Below are 22,759 nucleotides of genomic sequence, written 5' to 3' on the forward strand. Positions count from 1 at the left end.
AAAGAAGGAAGGTAAACAGTTGAGGTAACCTAAGCTAGGCCTGTAGAAGCCTGATGCACAGTCCTTTGAGAGGAAACCCAAGAGGAGAAGAGGGAAGGAAGTATTCTCCATAAGGCCAGTAGGAAACTTGCTGTTTATACCTCCTTTGCTGCTGCTCTTCTCTGGGGGAAATCTCAATTGCTTCAAATGTATTTCTGTGCTGATATTTTTACAGAAGTCATATCCTGATATTATAGCAAGTTATATTTTACCACCATAAAACAGAAGAAAATGAACAGTTTGCTAATTATAGTTTTTGAGAGGTATATAAATAGCAGACTTGTCTTAGCCAAACACAAGTTTTAAGCAAAAACATTATAATAAAACAGCAGCCTGGGCAGGACGGAGGAAGGGAAACATGAGCACGAAGCATTACGTCAGTGACTTTAGGAATAAAATTCTTGCTTATGGTGTCTTTTAATGATGCAATCTACACAAGATTGCATGCTCATTTAAGCTCTTCCAGAGTATAAGCTAGTTAGGAAAGACACCCTTCCCCCTCACTGCAAATGTTTTTTTCAACACCTTACCAGGTACCAAAGCTTTGTGATCGTTGTTCCATGGTGCTGGACTGGCTATCAGGTTTTTATGTCATAATAACATAATTATAGGTGATGATGACTGAACAAAGTTCAAAGGAGAAAACAAGCGGATCAGATCAGACTAAGAGCAAGGATCACTTCTCTTAAATCAAAGTGCCAGAGAGCTTTTAATAGCTTTGTTCAAATGTCTGCCATAAGGTCTGGAAAACTGAGTGGTGACATTTAAAAAAAAAAAGGAAAGAAAACAAGGAACATGTCCTGTTAACAGCTTAACGCACCACACAAATATCTGGTAATGTCCTCAAAACCAAATCCTAAAAGTGCTTCTGTCAGACTGTCCCCAATCTGGGAGTCATTTAGTTAAAAGTAGAGACTTTAACTCAGTTAAAAACAGTAGGAACCCTACCCATGTGCCAAAGGTTGTAAAAGCAAAATGCTCATGCATACAATATAATCTAATATTAAAATTAACCCAAATGCTCCCTATATATTACAAAAAGAAATATCTTGTAAAATTGATCTGCATCTGCAACAACTCATGCAATGTGGTCAAAAACATTTATAGGTAATTATTATGTGTGTAAATGGTCCTTTGGGGAAATGTAGTTTTTGAATGCCACAAGCTTGGGCATCCATCTCTTAGTCACTTAACACAGGTAATAATCCAACAAGGCTGGACACTAGAATATCAAACAGTACTACATGAATGTTAACTTATTAGACAACAAGTTAAAATCAAAAAGCTTATGTGGATATTAGATGAAGGTTCTTCTGACTGCTCCCTTATTTCCACAGAGGTTGCAACAGTGGATGGATCCATAGGTTTCATTTGACACAGATCTTATGCCAGATGCGCTTCCTGATGCAAACATGCCAATTATCCATGCTTGGGACCGGTGATGTGCCAAAAAGTAATAATCTGCCACAAAGTGATTCCCAATGTTTCTGTTTTTTTTATTTTTTTTATTATCTAATACATTTGCTCACATTGCAAAATAGGCTCTACTTAGCATGACTTATTAAGGCATTATACATAAAATGAAGAAATGACCTGTTCTTCAAGTATCTCTATGGCTCTGACTTGTTGTCCCTACCATTGTGATCTACATTATAATCAATTGGGTCCTTTATGGCCACTTAAAATATCTTTATAGAACCGTTTTGTTATATTCATTCAAATTGCTGCTCTCCTCTTGGCCAGAACGCCTCTGAAAAAGACATTTTTAATGTCAATGATAATGTTTACGTGATTAATGTCACTTTGCTAAGAACTGATTACAGCTTTAATATTGTGAAAGGTATCTATGTTCTGGCTCATAATGGCATCTAATCATTCATGAGAGATTTGTTTGACATGTATTTGACAGATTACAGGCCAACAAGTAATTTACAACAGTTTTTCGCAAGCACTGGAAATCACTTTTTGGCACAACACCTGGCACCAGGAGTACACTAGCTTGTGACTCACAATTAATGGTAATTGCTAGGAGTTAGGTGGCTAACATTAATATGTGTGCCAGCAAGGTTAACGTTTTCGATAACTGTTCAATACTTCACCATTGTTGAAACGGGAGCTTTTATGGCCTCTTGATATTAGCAGTGTGTCACTATAAAGAAGCCAAAGAGCCGTCAAGACACCTTGGTGGAAACACGTATTGTTACAACATCTTGTTAACAGTGTGTTTTGGCCTTGGTTCTTAAAGCAGAGGAAGTCCTTCAGGCTTTTATGAAGTGTACTAGACAAAGCAACGGATGTCTTGCTTTGCAGCACTCCGTAGAGGACATGCAGTCCTAAAGGAAGCAACTAAAAAGAGACCATAAATGATTCTCTCTTTTTACTCCATTCTTGTTACAACTCTTCCTCCGTAAACAATCTTGATTCAGAGTGGAGCCGACCACAGTTTATTATGTGCTTGTTTTGTAAGCTGCTCTTGGATGCCACATGTAAGAGCTGTGGACATGCTTCTCAGTGGTTTTACTTGCTATTCTTGGATTACTATTGTGTTTGTGTAGAAGAAAACCTATAATAGACTGCAGCAGACAGAGGTGTCGACAATATTTTAAAAATATATTTTTCTTCTTATGTCGCTCTCCCTCTCTTTACACATTTCCCTGCCTCTGTAATTGAAGTGAGATCAAACACAGCCCACAGCTTGGCTGGATTACAGCAGCCTCAGATTTAAGTCAAACTGTACTGACGGACAAGTCTTTAAAAAACGAAAATAAAAAATGAAAGAATTTTTCCATTTTTTTCTATTATTCTCACAACATCTACAATGAACCATCACAGTTTATCCACCTTGTGAACAATGTTATCAACCAGACAGAGCTAACAGGTGGCTGGATCTTCAAGCACGCACAACGCTGCTGACTGACATTTTGGCTGACAATTGAGGCTGTTGAAGACAGCTCGGCCTGTCATACACCCAGGCTGCGCTACCGCTGGATCGCATGCAAGCAGCAGACCGTCTGTCGATCTTTGCTCGGCCTTCAGGGAGGTAACATCTGCGTTAAAGGGTGCCATCAGTCTCATCTTTGCCTGATGTCTAAATACTGTGCAATGTTGCATATCACTGGCACTTCCATAGACAAAAGTTAAGTTACTGACCAACATGTTTAACAGGCATGAAAGGAAGAGTCCATTTTGCTTTTGTAATGAGAAACTGCCTTTGTCAGAGTGAAATTAAAGGCGACAGAGTAGGGTTTCTTACCCATGCATAGATTTTTCTACAAAAAATGAAAAAAAAGAAAGAAAACAATAGTTGGAGAGAACAACCTGCACCATGGAGCAAAACAATAACCATCTGAAAAACAAGCCTGTGGCTAAGATCGTGTCTGAACTCACGCCACAGGAAAGGCCAGACACAAAAACAGGGGCAGAACTCTGGCAGACGCCTGGCTTTTACTGAAATGGCTCTGTAGTCTGCAAGCTCTGGCAAAGCAGAAGCAGACACACAAACCAGACAAGCAAGTAAAAGGCAGAGAAACCATTTTTTTTTTTTTTTTTTTTTTTTTGCCTGTCCCGTTTGGCTCTTTTGCCATCAGAATTGTTGTCTAAAGGCAAAGAAAGATGCTCAACGGATTTACTTTACCAAATTGACCATCCCAGCCTTGCCGTAATGGTCCATTTGATTCACCTTTTATTGTTTATTTTATTTTCACTTACTGAATACGGGACAGATTTGACTGGGGGAAAGAAGGGGAGAAAGAAAGAGGGAAAGAGAAACAGCTGAGAAGAGGGACGGGGGAGAAGGGCAAAAAACAAAAACCAACAGAATGAGCAGAAAGAAAAAAAAAAGAAATAAAAAATGCATATATCAATCACCTGGATCACCTGCTGAGAAAGAAAAAAGAAAACAAGCAGAAGAGAACAAGAGTAATAGAATAAACAGCATCACAATGATATATGGGAATATGACAATAAATACTAAATATTAAACATTATTGTGCAGCACATAAGATCAACAGAACACAGTGTGCTTTGAGGTAGGAGCCAAAAAGGGTGTAGTTTGTGGGTGTGATCACCCGTGTGTACACCTCTGAGCATGGACGCGCTTGTTTTTTTAAAAGGTTCCTTCATGTTATGATCTGCTAGAGGGTGTGGGGGGGCCACAGCCCCGTCCTCCAGGGCATGAAGCAGGTATGGAGGAGATCAAAACTCCAGACATCCAGAGGCACCCAGAACACAAGAGACCAAGGAAGACCAACAGAGGGGCAGCCGCGCCACTGTCCCAGAAAGAGCTGAGGAGAGTCCCAGATGAGGGCTCACTCAGCAGCCGCGGAGCAGAAGCCAGGGGGAGTTGCAGTGACGCGCCCGTGAGCTCCGCCGGCAGCCAGCCGTGCCTGAGTGACCGAGCCCCAGGCCGAGAGGCCGGGGGCACCCCACCTCCGAAGTGGCCCGAGCGAGCCCCAGGCTCCAGGCCCCGATAAGCGGCCGCCAAGGAGTGAGCCGGTGTGTACCTGGACGCCCATCCCCGGACACAAAGAACCACCAACGCACCGACACCTGAGGGAGTCCGCCACCGGCAGGGGAAGTGGTGGTAGGGGGAGATAGGCCTCCAAACCTTGGAGGACCTGAGATGTCCCCAGAGAGGTGGCGCCTGACACCCAACCTGACATATAGACACAGAAATACAGGCACACACAGATACAAACATCCATTCCCCCCCTCATGCTCTCATATGCACTTACTCCACACTCAACCAACGTGGAGACAGACATAAAGAGACGCTGTACACACGATCACACTCCCCAAGCGTACTCTACAAACCGGGTCTAGGTACCCTTGCCCCTGGAGGGGGAACTGCACCCAGACCCAGATGGTGTTACCCTTTTCCCTGCGGTGGGGGGAGGCAGACCGCCCCGACTCCGCAGCAGCAGGGAGGCCCCACACTCCAGACCGCAGTCGGACGGCCAACTCCTCCTCCTAGCCCCCCCGCTCCAGCAGGTCGCAGAGAACGGGGGTGAGAGAAGACTCCAAACCTCCCTCCACCCGCTCATTGTAGTGTTGATGCATGTGTGTTCTAAGGTGCATTTAAAACCCAGGAGGGCATGGAGCTACCTGCCAGAGAGCAGCAGGTAAGCGCATGGTCCCTCCTGCTAGCCCTCAATGTCTACGTGTATTTAACCTTGAGAGGTGGGCAACGACGCCAGGGGTGGGGTGTACACCCTGATGGTACTTTGGATTCCGTGTATCGTGCCCACCCCCAAGACCCTATATGTATGTGTAATGAGAGTGTGAGTAATGTGAATGTCTAAGTTGTGGGATAAAATTGAGGCAGACAGAAGGGGACAGAGGGGGGGGGGGGGGGGGGAGGGGGGGGGGGTAGCCTCCTCTGCACCCTGGTGACATACCCCTACTCCAAGGCCCTGCATGTGTGGGTGGTTGTGGTGGAGCGGGAAGAGGGAGGCAGCTGGAGATGGGGAGGGAAGGAAGGGAGGGGCAGGTGACCCCTCCCTGGGGCCAGCTCCCCCGCTGACCCCAGTAGGCACCCCCATACTCCGCGACCCGCCAGGGAAAGGGGGCCCAGGCCCATCCAGACTGGGGCCCAGTGCAGCAGCGCCTCCCGGCCCCACAGAGCCCGGGACAGTCCACCCAACCCCACCACAGAGAAAACTGCACCCACCCCACCATCCACTCATCTTCCAGACTACATAAGACAATAAACACCCAGGCTGAGATCTTCCTCCACCTCTCCTGTATCTCCCCCTCCTGCAGAGAGAGCTCCCGAGGAGAGGAAAGCTCCTGCAAGATGTGACAATCTCCCCCACCAGTTGAAGAGCCCCCCAGGCGGCTCGATGCACCGGCGGCACCCTGCTCCAGGGGTGGGCCCCCATGCACCCACCCGCCCACAACCCCGGCAACACACCAACCAGGCAACACATCAACTAGCAGGTGGCCAGAAATCAAACAGCTTCTCGTTGTGTTATGCTGCCATACAGTGTAGTGACACACCTAGGGTCCACCTAGCTAGCCAAACTTGCTAGTATTAGCTGACAACAGCACAGCACACCAAGCAAAGTCAGGTGCACCTGTCCGGGTCTAATCAGTCAATCACATGGCAGTAAGTAGTGTATTTAGGCATGTGGACACAGTCAGGACGAGCTGCTGAAGTTCAAACTGAGCGTCAGAAAGGAGAAGAAAGGTTACTCAAGTAACTTTGAACATAGCATGATTGCTGGTGACAGATGGACTGGTCTGAGTATTTCAGAAACTACTGATTTACTGGGATTTTCCAACACAAACATCTCTAGGGTTTACAGAGAATGGTCTGTCCAGTGAGCAACAGTTCTCTGTGAGAAAATGCCTCGGCGTAAGAGGTTTGAGAATGACCAGACTTCTGACAGATAGGCAACAGTAAGTCAAATAACCACTCGTTGCAAACAGGGTACGCAGAAGAGAATCTCTGAATGCAAAACATGTAAAATGTTGAAGCAGTAGAAGATCACACCAGGTACTGATTCTGTGGGCTAAGATCATGAAACAGTGGCTGCAGCTAACCAAAATTGGAGAAAAAAAAGAAAACTAAACGTGCTGCCCTGTCCTAATGTCTGCTGCAACATTCAGATGGTGGTTTTATTACCTTCCTTTCACCCAATTGTAGATTTCTGACTGCTCTGAGCAATAAGGAGGAAAAAATATGAAGGAAGGAAGCAAGCTAGTGTGAGGTGGTGTGTATAAGGATATGTTTCAGAATCAGAGCACAGTGTGCTGCCCTGAGGTTGCCTATGATGTAAGAATGCCCCCTCTGATTTATACACACAGACAAGTATTCAGACTGTAAATAAAAAGGCACACATACGCACACTCATGCGCCCACCATTACCGTGCATACACTTGGCAGCTACTGAGACAACATGCAATTACCAATGGGCTAGCACGTGCCCACACACACAGTATGTATATGTTGGTAGAGGCTTTGTGCAGCCACGTCAGCAGCAGAGAAAGCCATCTTAAGCTCTTCACTGAAGCCTATTTGCAGCATCAGCACATACTGTGTCCCAAAAAAAAAAAAAAAAGTAAAGATGCATTATGTAGATGAACAGCTAGCAGCTACGTACCTGGTACTTTGGCAAATTGTTGTCCTTTTTTTTAAATTTGTTAATCAGTTGTATTAAAATTGATATGAACACAAATGTTTGTAGAAATGTTAGTTTAATCCATTGCAAAAGGAGATGTTTGAGTCTAGACTCCATCAGGGGACCAATTCACTTCTCGCTCTTTTTCTTTTTATTTCAAAAATGGAAATATTAAAATAAAAAGCACCCAGAGACAACTCATACTGTGAATTGGTTCTGCAGAAACAAAACTGAATGGACCTGAACTGTAATTCTAAGTTTTCACCAGGATGAAACTGTACAAGAGTAGAGGGAGCTGTGGGTATTTTCGGTCTGGGTGCATCTTTAAGAGGGACATGTAGTGCTTATTCAATTGTTTCTAATGACAATGCCTCATTGGTAGATAAGCTACACGCACCAACAGTGCAATGAAGCACTGTGTGTCTTTTCTGTTGCAAGCTTTCACCCCCCCCAGGTCCTAAAGAGGGGAGAAATGTCCTTTGACTAGACAGACACTGACCTATGACCTAGCTGTCCAATCACTTTGGAGAAATGAGGGACAAACATCACCTGTGTGAACCAACTTGTAGCTGTATAACAATGGAAAACTTATTCTGCAACTCTCCAAATATTCCCACATATCAACTGACACCCCAGGATTACCACAAGAATTATATCATTACAGCACTGTTTGGGAGAACGTTTTGTTTGCTGTGGATCTGCAGCAGCAGTTAGACAGTACTCATATCACTGACAGGGGATGTTCTGTATTAAAGCAATCCAAGTTTCTTAGTTTTAAAAAAGAAAAAGGAATAATTATTATGTCCTCAAAGTTAAGTGTTATCAATACATTTCATCTATGTTTTATCTAATGATATAACATTATATTTATAACATACCAACACTGTCACTAAATGTCATAAATGCTGCCATAAGATGGAGTCTGTCTGCTATCACTCTGCAATTGAATGGGATTAAGTTGGCAATTTTGCAAGCAATCCGTTTGCGATAATACAGCAATTGACTGATAAATCATTTAAAAAATATATATATATATCACACACACCTTTTGCCGTCTGCATAGACTGAAATTCACATTTTGGCTAAACAAGCTTTGCAGAAATTGCTGTCAGGCAGTGGAAAGCTCGGGTTTGCTGTCCAAGTCCAACATGACATGAAAAAAATGAAAGAATGAAAAAAAAAGTTTTTTCCTATTGCCTACAAACTGTGCATGAGAATCAGAATTCAAATCTTAAAAAATTAAATTAAATAACATAAAAACAAATAATAATAATAATAATAATAATAATAATAATAAGGGGAGGATTACTGAATGAGCCTACTTCCTTTTGAATGCCTCTCTCTTACTGCAACTGCCTGAAATGATCCCAGTGCTGCTATAAAACTATGGAAAGTATGCAGGGCCATCTACACAGAGCACTCCCCACTAAAACAATCGCTGTCCTTCTGATATGATCTGATAGTCACAGTAAAAACCCAGGGACACTGATACTGGAGGAGAACAGGCAATGAATGATGGGGCTTAGTGACAGATTAAACCCTACCTGCTTACTTAACAGAGACGGGGGAGAGAGGACACATGCAGGCCTTTCTGGAACTTTTTTCTTCTTTCACATGACTCTTCCTTCTTATTCTGAGTGGGGGTGGGTGTGGTGGTGGTGGTGGTGGGGGGGGGGGCTTTCACATGTCCTTTAAGAAACGTTTTGCTGTGTCGCTGATTTTAAATGCCACATTTTACTTGCAGTGACCACCAGAAACATTACTGATAAACTTTTGAGTCTTCAGCCCAAACTGACAAAGCAAAATATTCTGATTTAAAAGAAAAAAAAGAAACAAAAAAACCCCCAAAAACTGTTAGACTTTGTTAATTAAAAACAGGCAAATTCAAATCATATCTAATTAAGAGAAGAAATACTGTATTGAGGCATTGTGGCATTAAATAGAAAAGATTTTCTATTATTAGAAAATCTCACTGAGTCTAATTATAGTCTTTATCTATCTCACATGCACAGTCCCAAAATTCAGTTGTGTAACAGGGTCTTTTTTTCCCCCCACTACGTCAATCAAACTAGGGCACGGTTTGGTGCCCAAAGGCTTCACACTCCCATTCAATGGCTGTGGTCAAATAACCTCCATTCACAGAGATGACCAAGCCATCAATATTACTATTGATCAGCTCATTTAATAATCAATTGTTTCTACTCTGACTATGTGGCTCTCACATCTGAGAGAAAACAAACCGCAACAATCGACAAATGATGACTAAAAGAACCGGCCCAATGAGCTGAATGACTTCCGACCGGTGGCACTGACGTCACATCTTATGAAGACTCTAGAGCGGCTCTTCCTCAACCTCCTCCGACCACAGGTACAACATGCCCAGGACCCACTACAGTTTGCATACAAGGCGGGTGTCGGAGTGGAGGATGCCATCCTGTACCTCCTACACAGAGCCCACTCACACCTGGATGGGGGAAAAGGCACGGTCAGGATCCTGTTTCTTGACTTTTCCAGTGCCTTTAATACCATCCGGCCCTGTATGCTTCAAGAAAAACTGAACAGGATGGAGGTGGACCCCTGCCTGGTGGCTTGGATCTCCGACTACCTCACCGACAGACCACAGTACGTCAGGCTGAAGGACATCACGTCTGACACAGTGGTCAGCAGCACAGGAGCACCACAGGGAACTGTGCTGTCCCCTCTTCTCTTCACCCTGTACACCTCTGACTTCTGCTACAACTCTGAATTATGCCACATTCAGAAGTTTGCAGACGACACAGCCATCATGGGGTGTATCTGGGATGATCAGGAAGAGGAGTACAGAAGTCTGGTGAGGAACTTTGTCGCATGGAGTCACACAAACCACCTGCAACTCAACACCTCAAAGACTAAGGAACTGGTTGTGGACTTCGGGAGGTCTAGAGCAGGTCCACTGCCGGTTCAGATAGAGGGGGAGGAGGTGGAGGTGGTCAACAAGTACAAGTACCTCGGGCTGTGGGTGGACAATAACTGGACTGGTCATGCAACACAGAGTACCTGTATAAAAAAGCCCAAAGCCGACTGTACTTCCTCAGGAGGCTGAGGTCTTTTAACATCTGCAGGAAGCTCCTGAGGATGTTTTACCAGTCGGTGGTTGCTGGAGTACTTTTCTATGCTGTGGTGTGCTGGGGGAGCAGCACAGCAAAGAAGGACTCATCCAGGCTGGAGAAACTGATCAGGAGGGCTAGCTCTGTGGTCGGCATGAAGCTGGACACTCTGGTGACAGTGGCAGAGAAAAGGACATTAAAGAAACTGATGGACATTATGGACAATGCCAGGCATCCTCTGCACACGGCCATTAACAACCAGAAGAGTCTGTTCAGTGACAGGTTGCTTCTCCCAAAGACAAGAACTAACAGACTTAAAAACTCCTTTGTCCCACACGCCATCAGACTGTTTAACTCCTCTCTGGAGGGGAGAGGGAGGGGAAACAGGAGGACAAAGGAGGGAACAACTAAGCTGTAGTGCCTCTGCACCTCACTGTGCAATACCTTTTGTGCAATACTTTTGTAAATAGTCAACGGTGCAATAGACTCAATACTTGAAATGTGCAATTCACTTGTATTTTTATTTTTATTCCTATTTATTCTATTTATCCCCTTCGTATATTTTATTTATATTGTCTCTGTATTTATATATATGTGTGTGTGTATAACTCTGTAACTTCTGTCGGTGCTGTGCTTTTTTGGAAATCGAATTTCCCAGAGGAACCCACCCGAGGGATTAATAAAGTTCTATCTTATCTTATCTTATCTTATCTTATCTTAAGTGATGCATCAAAACTGTGTCTGTGGCCTTTTTAGCAAATTGAAGAGCAACCTGTATCTGCTGCCTTTATACAGATCCATCTCCAGTCTACTTTTTTTAAGCCACTGCAGGGTCGATAAATGCCACCATTAGAAAGAAACATAATTTAACATTAACCAAAAATCAATTAAGTAATTATATATAATAATTTTTTCCACGAGCTTGAAAGCAACACCACACACTTTTAGAATATGCCACAACAAATCTCAAAAATTAAGTGATTTGTCTCTGGAAATGTGTGTTTGTGTTTTGTCTTCCCTCTTTTTGAAATGCTAAAAATAGCAGCAGCTCCCTGTGGGGAAGGTATAATTACATCAAAAGCACACAGTAGGGGGTGGTGCTGCTCTATTTTTGAATAAACCCATTATGGGGGTCGATGATCTATGTTTAATTAGGATTGTGGAGCAATTTCTTCATTGGTTATTAGGCTGGATTTGTCTTTATAAATTAATCCGACTAACAACAAAACCTGCACAGCAGCAAACAACATGAAATATGAGGAAAGCTGGTGTTTAAAGCTACTCTAAGAAGGAGGTTTTTTCCACATATATCGCCTATGCAAATAATTATCATATGACTCTAGTTTCCCTGAGCTATAGGTAACATTTTAGCATCATTCAGCTTATTGTTTGGGTTTTACACCCTGGAGTTTTGCCATTTTAGTCAATGATTGCTAAAAGACCACAAATCAAATACTAAAACACAACTGTGAAGAGGGCTGTCTGTTCAAACAGTACTATTCAAACAGCAGTTTGTTAGCAATACCATCTTTACATGATGTGCCTGACTTAACTAAGTAAAGAACATTACTTCTGCTCATATCAATGAAATTTCCTTAGCTCAAATGTAATAAAGTGTACATCTAGAAGTGGATTTATACATCCATTATCCAGCTCCAAGGTGATTCAAGCTTTAGCAGCCATTGTCTCTCTCTGCCAAGAGTTGGTGGTTTTGTCTAACTAATAGGAAGCTGGATAGACAGATGGGTGTGTAGGGGCTCATTTCAGGCTTTGTGAAGGCCTTTTGTGAGGCAGCACTTTTTGAGCACAATGTTGTTCCTTTGTTCACTTGCAATGCTCAAGCACAGAGCATTCGCTGTATTGCTGGGAGGTGCAACCAGAAATGTACACTACTTATTTTGTTTTTGTTAGTTTAAATTAGTGCTGTAACAAAAGGAGATTTTCATTTTGATATTACTGTATGATCAGCAAAATAACAATATTTTCACAGAATCAACAGAAAATTAAAGGGAAGTAGTGGTTTCATGTCTTTAAGCATGCCTGGGTTCTTCGGCACAGCCTGAACTCTCTTAGAAAGCTTTCTTCTAAGATCCCACGCTGCTTCAATAATGGTGAGGTCTGGGCTTTGCTGAGGCCAATCCATCACTGATGGTACATTTTTCTACCCAGCATAGACAGTTTGTTTGGAATCACTGTCATGGTGAAAAATCAAGCATCTATAGACATTCGCTGTTATACCACTTTCCTGATCTCTGCTGTACATATTAATGATGATTTGAACCAAAACGTTCAAAAATCTGGATTCATCACTCCACAAGAACTGCTGCCACTGATTTTCAGTCCAGTTCCAGGGTAATTTGGTATACCTTTGTGTCTTTTCTCAGTTTCCCTTCATTAAAAATGGCTTGTTCACAGACACCCTTCAGCTAAGACCATTTCTGACGAGCATTCAATAAAGAGCAGCTTGATCAACTAAATGACCAGATCTCAGATAGTTCTGCCCTCCATGGCAAGATACGCCAAGTTTTTGAACAACAGCTTTTTGGGAACCACCTTGTTGGTGCAAAATACTACTTTATGCCTGTCAAACGTTTTCATCTTTGGTATTTTCAGTTAAAGAACTGGAACAAGTGAAGTGTTTTGTCAATTATGTGTAGACAACAATGGTTCATCCCTTGAGTTAGGTTCCTTTTTTATGCTTGAATGATTCATGGGTCAGTGTTAAGTGGCTTAAAGACAGACAAAAAAATTCCAATGAGAATTGTCATCTGAAACTCAGCGAAAAAGTAGCTAATGTGCAAACAAAGAACAATTGCTCAATATCTCTTTGAAGGTGACAAGAAAGTCTGGCTTTCTTGCAATAATATATCAAGAAACGACAGGTGACTCGGACATTTTTTTTTAAACCACTACAGTTCCTTATACTACTGCTTCTTATAACAGAATTAAAATAAAAATAACAAAATAAAAACACTAAATAACAAAAACAGACTCTTGGATTCAATGTTTATATTGTTAGTTTGCCTCCCCCCCCCCCCCCCCCTTCTCTTTAAAACTAACTAAATCATACAGCATAGAAAGCTCCCAAATTTAGTGATGAAGCCTCTCTCAGCTCCTAACAGGTTGTTTTTGTCTAGCCAACATTATCCAGCATGCCCCTGTGGTGTAATTTTGAAAACATACAATTATAGGTGTTACAAAGTGTCTAACATGGTGTTTGTTCTGTTACAGTTTTACTTGTATGTGACTGACTGCAGTGTTAAAGTTAGAACCATAAGTAAGAACATTTACATAGTCGACAATATTACAGATTTCTGTTTTCCAGAGCCACAAGAACCTTGCATAATTTATATCGTATGGGGAAATTGAAACAAGCACAGCCCAACACCATTTTCTTCTCATGCTTGGCGACTTGTCTGTTAATGTCCACAGATTCTCATGTGTACTCAGCATTGTAGGCTGGAGGTCGCACATACACACACACACACAAACAAAAAGCCTGGGCTCCCTCGCTGGTTCAACAGTAACTAAAGTAAGGGGTTTAAAATTTCACACTATGCTGGTTGTTTATGAACATGGGTTCCAGGAAAAGTGAGTGCTCTTCTTTTCCCTTCATTATGTTCACTCCTCTGTGCCAAGGATCTGAGGCTTGTAAAAAGCCTATTGATGGAAAGATGTGTAACTCAATCAGCTGTACATGCTCAGTGATACCAAGCTGGGATGACAAGGCAGGAAATGAGTTTCAACTGGGGAGTTGCAGATGTGTATGTGTGGGTGGTACACTCATTAGGAGGGATGCAAAGACTCTTAAAGTGCCAGTCTCAAACCAGACCCACAGGCAAGAAAAGGGGAAAACCTTCATGAATTGTCCACGACAGGCGTTCAGATCCCATCTACTGAGCACTAGATGTCAAGGCCAGTAAAGTCAGCATCATGTGCCAGTGGAAGGTGATACATGTAGGTGCAACCTAATTTAGAAATGAATGTGTGCTGTAAGAACAGCAGGAGACTGGGAGGTAAAATGCAAGCGATCAGTGATTTTTTTTTTCCCTCCCCAATCTGACAGCTGACCCTTAATGCCAAGGTAACCCTGTATAACCACTGTGCTAAAATGTCACAGACAGTCTACCCTGATAATGTGTTCTCATCCCAGGGTGCAAAATACTGCCATTTCACCAGCAGGCACTGCATCACATACAGGCACAGCTGAATGGCTCTCTTATACAGGTGGGCAAACTTTTGTGCCTGTAAGATGGTGGGAAGTTTCAAACTTGGCAGAGAGTGCTGTCCCATTCAGGAACTTTAAGTGCTGCAATTTGTTTAGTTTTCACTTGCCAATTAGTTCCCCTTTCCATTAAAGAAACATTAGACATCCATTGTGTTTATCTATTGTGTTTATTCTTTATAATAACCAGAGACACCGACAGCATTTGGATTGTTGGCCTATAATTTGTATTTTTGTGCTACCACCAGCCTCACAATAGGCTGGAATTTTCCTGTGCCAAACCAGATTTACTTTACAACAAAGAGGAAGTATGTTAGCAAATTGCACAAATAAACCCAGAAGCTTACGCTTGATTTCGCTTCAGCTCTTTATATGTTATTAGGTTGCCCTTCCCCGCAGCTGGCTGAAGGACCAACGGCACAAGCTAAAGTATCACACAGTTTGTGATCCGGCCACCGCTGATCATAAACACCTACAACGCGTAAACGATGGTCTGCAAAGCTGTCCACACAACCACCACAAAACCATCTTTTACCCATAAGACCATAAGCAGCCTGTGTCCCTACCAAATGTTGGCTGTACAACCGCATAGTTCTATCAAGCAGTGTAGCCACTGCCCGCAGAACAGGTATCCATTGAGGGACTGCCAATAGAAACAAAGAACGCATTCACAGATTCTCTTTCTATGTGGCTGTAGATACACTGAATCTTTAACAATGCCTCTAGGTAGTGAACCTAGTTATTTCTTCTATGTTGATGGCTGTTGCTAGATTACAAAGAAAAGTAATACTACCTACTTCATGACAGTACTACATAATACCATTCAGCATTGCTAGAGGGCCAAAAACTAGTAGATGTTAAGGGTTCAATTTGTTACTTTACTGGGGAAGAGTGCACCTTGAGCATATTCTTTTTTCTTCTGGTCTCTGCCCCAAATTCAGAGGCTGCAAGGCATCTTTCAACTGGTTGCTTCATTTAGGTTCCTCAGCCTGGACAGCTTTGCCACATTCGTGAAAAACAATAATCCAAATTAGTTGATTCTGTAATCATTTTTCCCAAAAGCAAGTATGTGAGTGTGGGTATGGAGAAGACCTCAGGACTAACTGTTTATAAAGATTTTTACATTATGCCCACTCTATTATATTTATTACAGCTCACAGTTTTGTCTAATGTTTGCTTGACTTCACCTCTCAGCCAGTCCACAGTTAATGGAAGTACAGCAAGAGTTGTGTGTATTCATACGTGAATAAAACACTATATAAATAAAGCTGGTTGTGGCATTTTACTTTAATGCATTACATAATGAAAGCAGCCATTATTTATCAATTGAACAACTGGGATTTAATGACCAGGCTGCTGGTTAGTTTTATTTAGTGTTGAGAATATTGTAACAAATATGTTGACCACGTGACCACCTTTTCAGTGTGAAAATTCTGATTCTTATTTTATCCATCCATGCATGCAGCCCTACAGCAGAGCAGCCGCTACAACGACCAATCTGGACAGCGATGAAGGGCTAACTATTTGGCAACTTGGAGCGAGAGAAACTGTAACTGGTGTAAAGTACTAACAGTCCATTTCCTGATTTGGCCCGAGTGCCATGGATAAAGATGGTTAGGCAGGCATGATCTCACACATAGTGGTGCTGGGATTCGCGCTGGGAAAAGGTCTTGTGCTGTACGGGAACACCAAGACTGTGAGAAAGTGAGACACGGCGTGAAAGCTAAATAATAAAAAACGACAGAGGAAGCGGTATCCTGCGGTGTGGGTAGTTTGTAACTCAGACTGTTTTGGGGGTTATTTTAAGAAGTCTGCTGATCCACTGTTTGGAAAGTATTGTTGAGCAGGCTGACATGAGGCACACAGCCTGAGCAGAACCAGAGGGGAGATGGAGCAAAAATAAAAAGTGGTGTGACATGGTAATTTGAGCAAGAGGAGAGTGAGAGCACCAGAGAAAGATCAGATAAATCCGGGGGTTTCACTCATAGGCCATTAAAAAGAGCGATAAACCTCAGCTAAGTGCACTGAGGGCAAAGCTGGCCAAATATACACCCTCTACCATGAGTGGAAGAGGCAGTTCAGACTTGCCAAATCACACAACAGTACCATTCAGTTCCTATAAGCATTTATTTTGAGATATATTACTTGGTCTCTTGCCTGGAAGTATTTCACAGTAATCCACAGATATAGCTCTTTGATCTTTTATGTTAGTATTACATACACATACAACCAATCAGGCTTACCAGTGACTAACTGATTAATCAATCATTTACATTCAAGCTATGCACTCAAACACACACATTAAAACCCCAACCACTTACTACAGCCATTAAAGCTCTACCCAGGTCTGATTAACTAGTGGATCCCATGCAGGCCTGCCTGGGCCTCTCCACCACTCCTTACAACTGGGTTTGTTCTTTTTAAGACAGTCCACTCTACTGTCTTAAAAAGGGGCCAGGAACTTTCCCACTAAGGCAAGCCTTCAAACTACCATGAGGTTCAAGGTCTGGGCACGGGCTGTCGATCATTCTTAATGCTTCTCCGGTGACCTCTGACAATGCGTTAAAGCTTGCTGGGACCTCACAACTCCTGTGAGCTTTTTAGTCCTGTCATAGAGTTTCCAAATCAGCATTTAAAGGCACTTGTGAAGCTAGGAAGCTGTCACGTTGTTAGACAGATATAAAAATGACAGTAGAAATACGGCTCTTTGTGCTGTATCTGTAGTAGAGACGTGCTAGCCAACAAAAAGATAATTATAGCAATTAATTTGTATTAAATTCAAGACTCAATAGTTCATGTCAAAGTGGAACCATAACAGTTTTCTTTTAAGGAGTCGCCAGCAAAAAGTAAAACTGTATTTATGAAGCGCCTTTCAAGATGCTCATATTAAACATGCCCAAAGTTTCAGATAATAAGGTCAAGGTGTGTTCAAGTAACCACAGGCTTCAGACTGCTCTAAATATTAAGGGTCAGATTCTGTTTCAACATTCGGCTCAGTATGAAGTCAGAGAGATAGCTGTGAGCACATCAGCCCTACTTTCAAACCTTCTGTTTTGGAGGGAGAGCCAATCAGAAGAAGGTTGGCAAATTGATGTGCTGCACCATGGCCCAGTATAAGATAAATAAGGATTATTTTGAACTTTGACTCATTCTACTAGAGTCCAAAAAGAATAGAGTTGGCAATGAGCTCAATAAGGTCTGAGCCAAGAGTCTAGCCAGTATATCAGTGGGGCCCATGTATAGGCCGATATTAGCTCCTTACCGATATATTGGTACTGGTATTTATAGCAGTCAAAATATAAAAATTAAGTAATAAAATAGATGTGAGAAAGATGTACACGTGTGTGTGTGTGTGTGTGTGTGTGTGTGTGCGCGCGCGCGCGCCACAAATACAACCAGCAGAGTCGAGCAGAGCATATTGTAACCCTTGACCTTTGACAATAAAACTGCATTGTTATGTTATCTTAATAGTGACTCATAAATAACACGCACAACAAAATGTTAGGGAAATCTGTTTGTGTTTTTGTGCGTTTCAAAAAATTTAATAAAAATTGTCCGATATTAGATATTTAAATAACTAAATATCTATCTCAAAAAAATTTTATCTGTCAGGGTCTACAAGTTTATCTGAAGAGGGGACTTGAATAAATATATTTATTCCTATAATCTATTTGATGAATACAAAAGTAGGGGTAGGACATAATTCAACTTCTATCCCTTAGGAAGTGCATGTGATCACCACAATGCAGGCACTCCCCCACACACAGACCAGCTCAGTTGCTGAGGTGACTCACCAATCAGAGGGCGCAGGGGAAGGACAGTGACACATTCGCCTTTGTAGCTGAGAACAGTCACGGGGAGATGAAGATCAATGTGCTTGCATGAAGATGGCCACGCTGAGAAACCACAGAGCAGCCACCTCATATCCTTCACCAGATGACTTGGAACAATCACGAGAGCATGGAAGGAACTGATGAGGAAACAGGCTGCGCAATCTTTAGCTCAGCTGGCTTCAGCACATCGTACTAGCTCCCTGCTTCATCTCACCATATTGACACCTGCATGAAACTGATCACAACAATAGTGCCTTTTACAGAGCAAGCTGGTGTAAATATAGTTACAATTAATGAGTTAATGAGTGGCATTAGAGTGGAAACCTATAGCACCATCAACACGTGGCAACAACAACTTGGGCTGATTTTTGACTCTTGTGAAACACAACCCCACCTTCAAAATTGTTTTCGTCCTGAGCCACATGTCACTAAGCCTGTTAACCAGTGAGCACTACCAGGAACATCAGCTTAGTAGGTGATATAACATTACAACAGAGAGGAATGTTCCTGGTAGATCCTGCTGTTCTGTGAAATCATTTACCGTAATTGTCGGGCTATAAGCCGCTACTTTTTGCACAAGCTTTGAACCCTGCGGCTTTTAGTCAAGTGCGGCTTTTCTATGGATTGTCCATGATTTTTGTCATATCGTAAGACTATTTGTTTTATTTGTTCCGCTGTTGTACGGCATTACGTTGCCTGGCGGAAGGGCATGTGATCTGACACACAGTATCGGGGTTCAAGAGTGGTATGTTGGTCACATGTCCATCCGCCAGGCAACATAGTGTTGTACAAGTAGCGCGAAAAACAAACTTCAAAGTAGCGCTACCCGTTCAGCAGGAGACGTGGATGATGAGCGCCGATAAACTTGCGAAAAGCAAGTTATGCTCAACTCCACCAGTGGAATCTGACAGCGTGGAAAAGTTTGAAAACATCCATGATCACCAATGGATTTCGAAGGGCTGGACTGCTGCATGATGGAGAGGAGGACACCGCCACGGCCCTTCTGAGGGTGTTCGACACTGACACTGACAACGAGGATTTGTTTGGTTTTGAAAGTGACAACAAAGGAAAGAAGCTGAGAGTGGATGACGAAGCCATCCTGAGCCTGTTCGTATCCGACACTGGAGAAGAGGACTTTGGTGGTTTTAGTGCGCAGGAAGAAGAGAAAGATGGTGGTGAATGACTGACTTTTCTTCTTGTTAAAGCCGTGTCACTGCACCTGAGCCTAAAAGGTAGTCCGGATCCATTTTTCTGGTGTGCTGTAGGTTATTGTTATGTACTACATTTGTTACTCATTTATGAAGCACAGTACATGTTTCGTTCCATTACCGCTACTTGTACATATACCTAAAAAGTTATGCAAATATGTACCCATAACTTGTTATTCAAAATATTAATAAAAGGGGTGTGTCTCCAAACAGCCATCTCTTTCCTGACAATTCCCTTTGTGCATATTCTCTTACATATGATAAGTCAACATTGAAACACCTGCGGCTTTTAGTCAGGTGCGGCTAATGTATGTACAAAACAGGATTTTCCCCTGATTTTAGCTTGTGCGGCTAATATTCAGGTGCGCTTTGTAGTCCGGGAAATACGGTAATAACATCACTATGCATGCTTCCCATAAACCTGTTAGGAAGTGCAATCCCTGCCAAATCAGGCAGGTGACACTACTGACCAAGTATGCAGCTACAAAAATGTCTGCCTGCCACACGAGTCTCGCACAGCAAACGTGATAGCAGCTAGGCCCGCTTCTTGAAGTACTCCGCAGCTGGAGCCTTCACCCAGAACTTCCCAGAGGCTGGAGATATTCAAGCCAAGCTGGACGGGTTACAATCACACTCATCACTGACTCAGAAAGCTTACATCTGGGCTCACCTACAACAGCAAGCTGGCCTTTTAATCCCCTCATGTGGTGACATGATAGAGGCAAGGATTAAAAGCCAGCCAGCCAGCCATCCAGCCAGTCAGTCAACACCACTGCCCTGCCTGGCTGCGTACTTGCATCATCGTCCCCAGTGCTTCACTTAGCTTTTACTGCAACTGGGGAAGGACAGTTCAGCAGATGCTCGAGGCCAGGCTGTGGTCATATAAATCTATAATGCAGTACCATTACTCCTGCTATACTTCATCTATAAATAGGCTGCAGGCAACCTTCTGTGAATAAACAAAAATACTGAAAAACAGTTGATCAGACCAATACAGTTCCAACACACTGCAGAAATTTACATAACAGGCAGACTTCAGCCCTAAAAGTGTTCAGGATGGCGTTCATCCTCAACTCAAGCTTTCTGGACTCTCTGCATCCCATGAACTTGAAACAAGACAACACACTTGCAATGAAAATTCAAAGACAGACATACATTTTAATCACACAAGCTAAGCCATAACAACAGGATATAAAGATCAACATATAATGATCAGATATTTAATAGAGTGCCTGCACTGATATTTGAAGGAAATATTGGTAAAGAGTTAACAAGTGTGACCAAAATGTTTACTTTCAAATAAAAAAATTTTTAAAAAGCACTATTTTAAGTAAATTTTCACAACTACTTCTCCCCTTAATCAACAGTCTGTACCTTGCACCTGCATTCAAACTTGGCCTCCTCAGTAGCACAGATGCGGCTGTTGCTTTCCCATAGCTCTGGCTGCGCTTCCCCCTGCAAGCCCGGTGTTTCCGACTGCTCATTCTCTTCTAGATGCCGGCTCGCTTTGACAGTCTGAGGTACTTGAAGCCATCTGCTCTGTGCTGTGCACTCCATTCTCTCACGTTACTACCAAACATTTGGCTAAAGGGTCTTTAAGCTGGGTTTCCTTCGGGGTTTGGTTTAATAGGATAGGATCACTGACGTAGTACAGGGTGTGGGTGGGGAGTGCATCCCACCCGACTTGTCCTTTCACCGGGTTTCACCCAATTTCTAGGCTTTCTGAAGCCAAAAAAAACAAAACACTAAAGTGGCATGTGTATTAGTGCAACAGCTGACCACTACTTATAAAGTCCACTACAAAGATAACAGGATATGCAACTGTTAATAAAGCTCTTGCAATCATTTTCTTATCAAATAAAAAAAATGTCCTTTCCTTGAACGTTGCCCTTCTTCTGTCCTAAAAAAGACCTTGTAAGGAGCAGAGCGATAAGACAACCACAGCTAAACAGTGCCTAAATCCACCTACGGTATCAATTATAGGTGTTACAGACTCAAAGAGGTTTATTTTTATAAACCAGGTCACAGGGGTTACACATCACTGACTACTGTTACAGCCAAGTTAGACCACACACCTGCATAAATTTGACTAAACTAAAACGGCATGTCTGTTTTACAGGCAGTGAACTGTGAATAGTTTTAACATAATAATCTGAGGTCAAGCAAGGGTCATGAAGTTCCACAGAAGGACACCCAAGTGTCAATAATCAGAGCTTCTTCAAAAATAAGAAAGATGTGCCACAATTAAACTATGACTGAAAAGACCATATCCGAAAAATGTAAGCGGTCTGTGTTTTGCGTTTGTCACGTTTATGCTCAAGATAATGTGACACAAATATACACAAACCTACAAAAGCATGTGGGACCTCATGCTATGAGAGAGCTTTTAAATACCCAGTATCAGCACAACTTGTGAGAACAGTTGGATACTGTCGCCCACCTCCTGAGTCCTAAATATTTCACTTAAATGTCAGCCTTAGTGAAAACGGGTATGAGAAAAAGAATAACATTCCTTCCCTTGTGTTATAAGCAGTGAAAAGCATCATTTAAACCGTCAACGGCCGCCGCCGATTCAGCTTTGGTGCCAGCTAGCCTGTTAGCATCGTCACACAATGCCAGCTTTCCCAGCAAGCTCGCGCTGCGGCGAGGTCCTCAGTGGTGGTCCAGCAACAGCGAGATATACAAAAGCACTTATGTGTAGGGGAGAAAAATGCCGCCTGTCTTACCTTTTTCATGCGAGGAGCCTCGGCAACGGTTCCGTCCCGGTTGACAAACGCCTCCCCGCCGTTCTGCTGCGGGTCCGAGCGTTTCATAGACGACGCTTGAGGCATCTTCGCCGGGTTTGGGGTGAGCAAGCCCGTGCCTCCTTCCCCGGCTTTCGCGGAAGGCTCCGCGATAGGGGACACGGCAGCCGCGGAACCGGCCTCGTGCGGGTCGTTTCTGGGGAGGTTCTTGCCTTCCGACGTGGGTGTCACCGGGGATTCAGCCGGCAGGTCTTTGCCGGTGGGGACGTCTTTGAGTTCGACCTCTGCCATTTTCGCTGCCACAACCTGGACTGACATCGCTGCAGTTTCTCAAAGTCCTTTTTCCAGCACGATAGCGAGTCAAGCGGATGTGAGCGGAGGAGCCACGACGGCCAAATGCATTGTGGCTCTTGTAGTTCCACTAAGTAGCTCAATGGCCCACAGGACACTTCTCACACCACTTATTCGTTCATGAGTAACGTTTTATTCGACGTCAATACATG

At 43.0% G+C, this 22,759-nt stretch overlaps 1 protein-coding gene across 3 annotated transcripts in view; it reads right to left on the reverse strand.

Annotated features, from left to right (window-relative positions):
- The window catches only part of ahcyl2b (adenosylhomocysteinase like 2b), a 52,316-nt gene extending 29,612 nt beyond the window's left edge, over nucleotides 1-22,704 (reverse strand). For 2 of the 3 annotated variants that reach the window (XM_085437698.1, XM_085437699.1), the window contains exon 1: nucleotides 22,239-22,704. In XM_085437698.1, the coding sequence (XP_085293824.1) occupies nucleotides 22,239-22,574 (336 nt within the window). In that variant the 5' untranslated portion in view covers nucleotides 22,575-22,704. Of the gene's footprint in view, nucleotides 1-20,886; nucleotides 21,211-22,238 lie in introns of those variants that run through there. The other variant, XM_085437700.1, reaches the window with a different exon arrangement.
- Between the last annotated feature and the right edge of the window lie 55 nt (nucleotides 22,705-22,759).

This window comes from Copadichromis virginalis, linkage group LG17 (assembly GCF_057382275.1).
Source record: "Copadichromis virginalis isolate Kocher_CV1m ecotype Utaka linkage group LG17, C_Virginalis_male_GT1.1, whole genome shotgun sequence".
NCBI lineage: Eukaryota > Metazoa > Chordata > Actinopteri > Cichliformes > Cichlidae > Copadichromis > Copadichromis virginalis.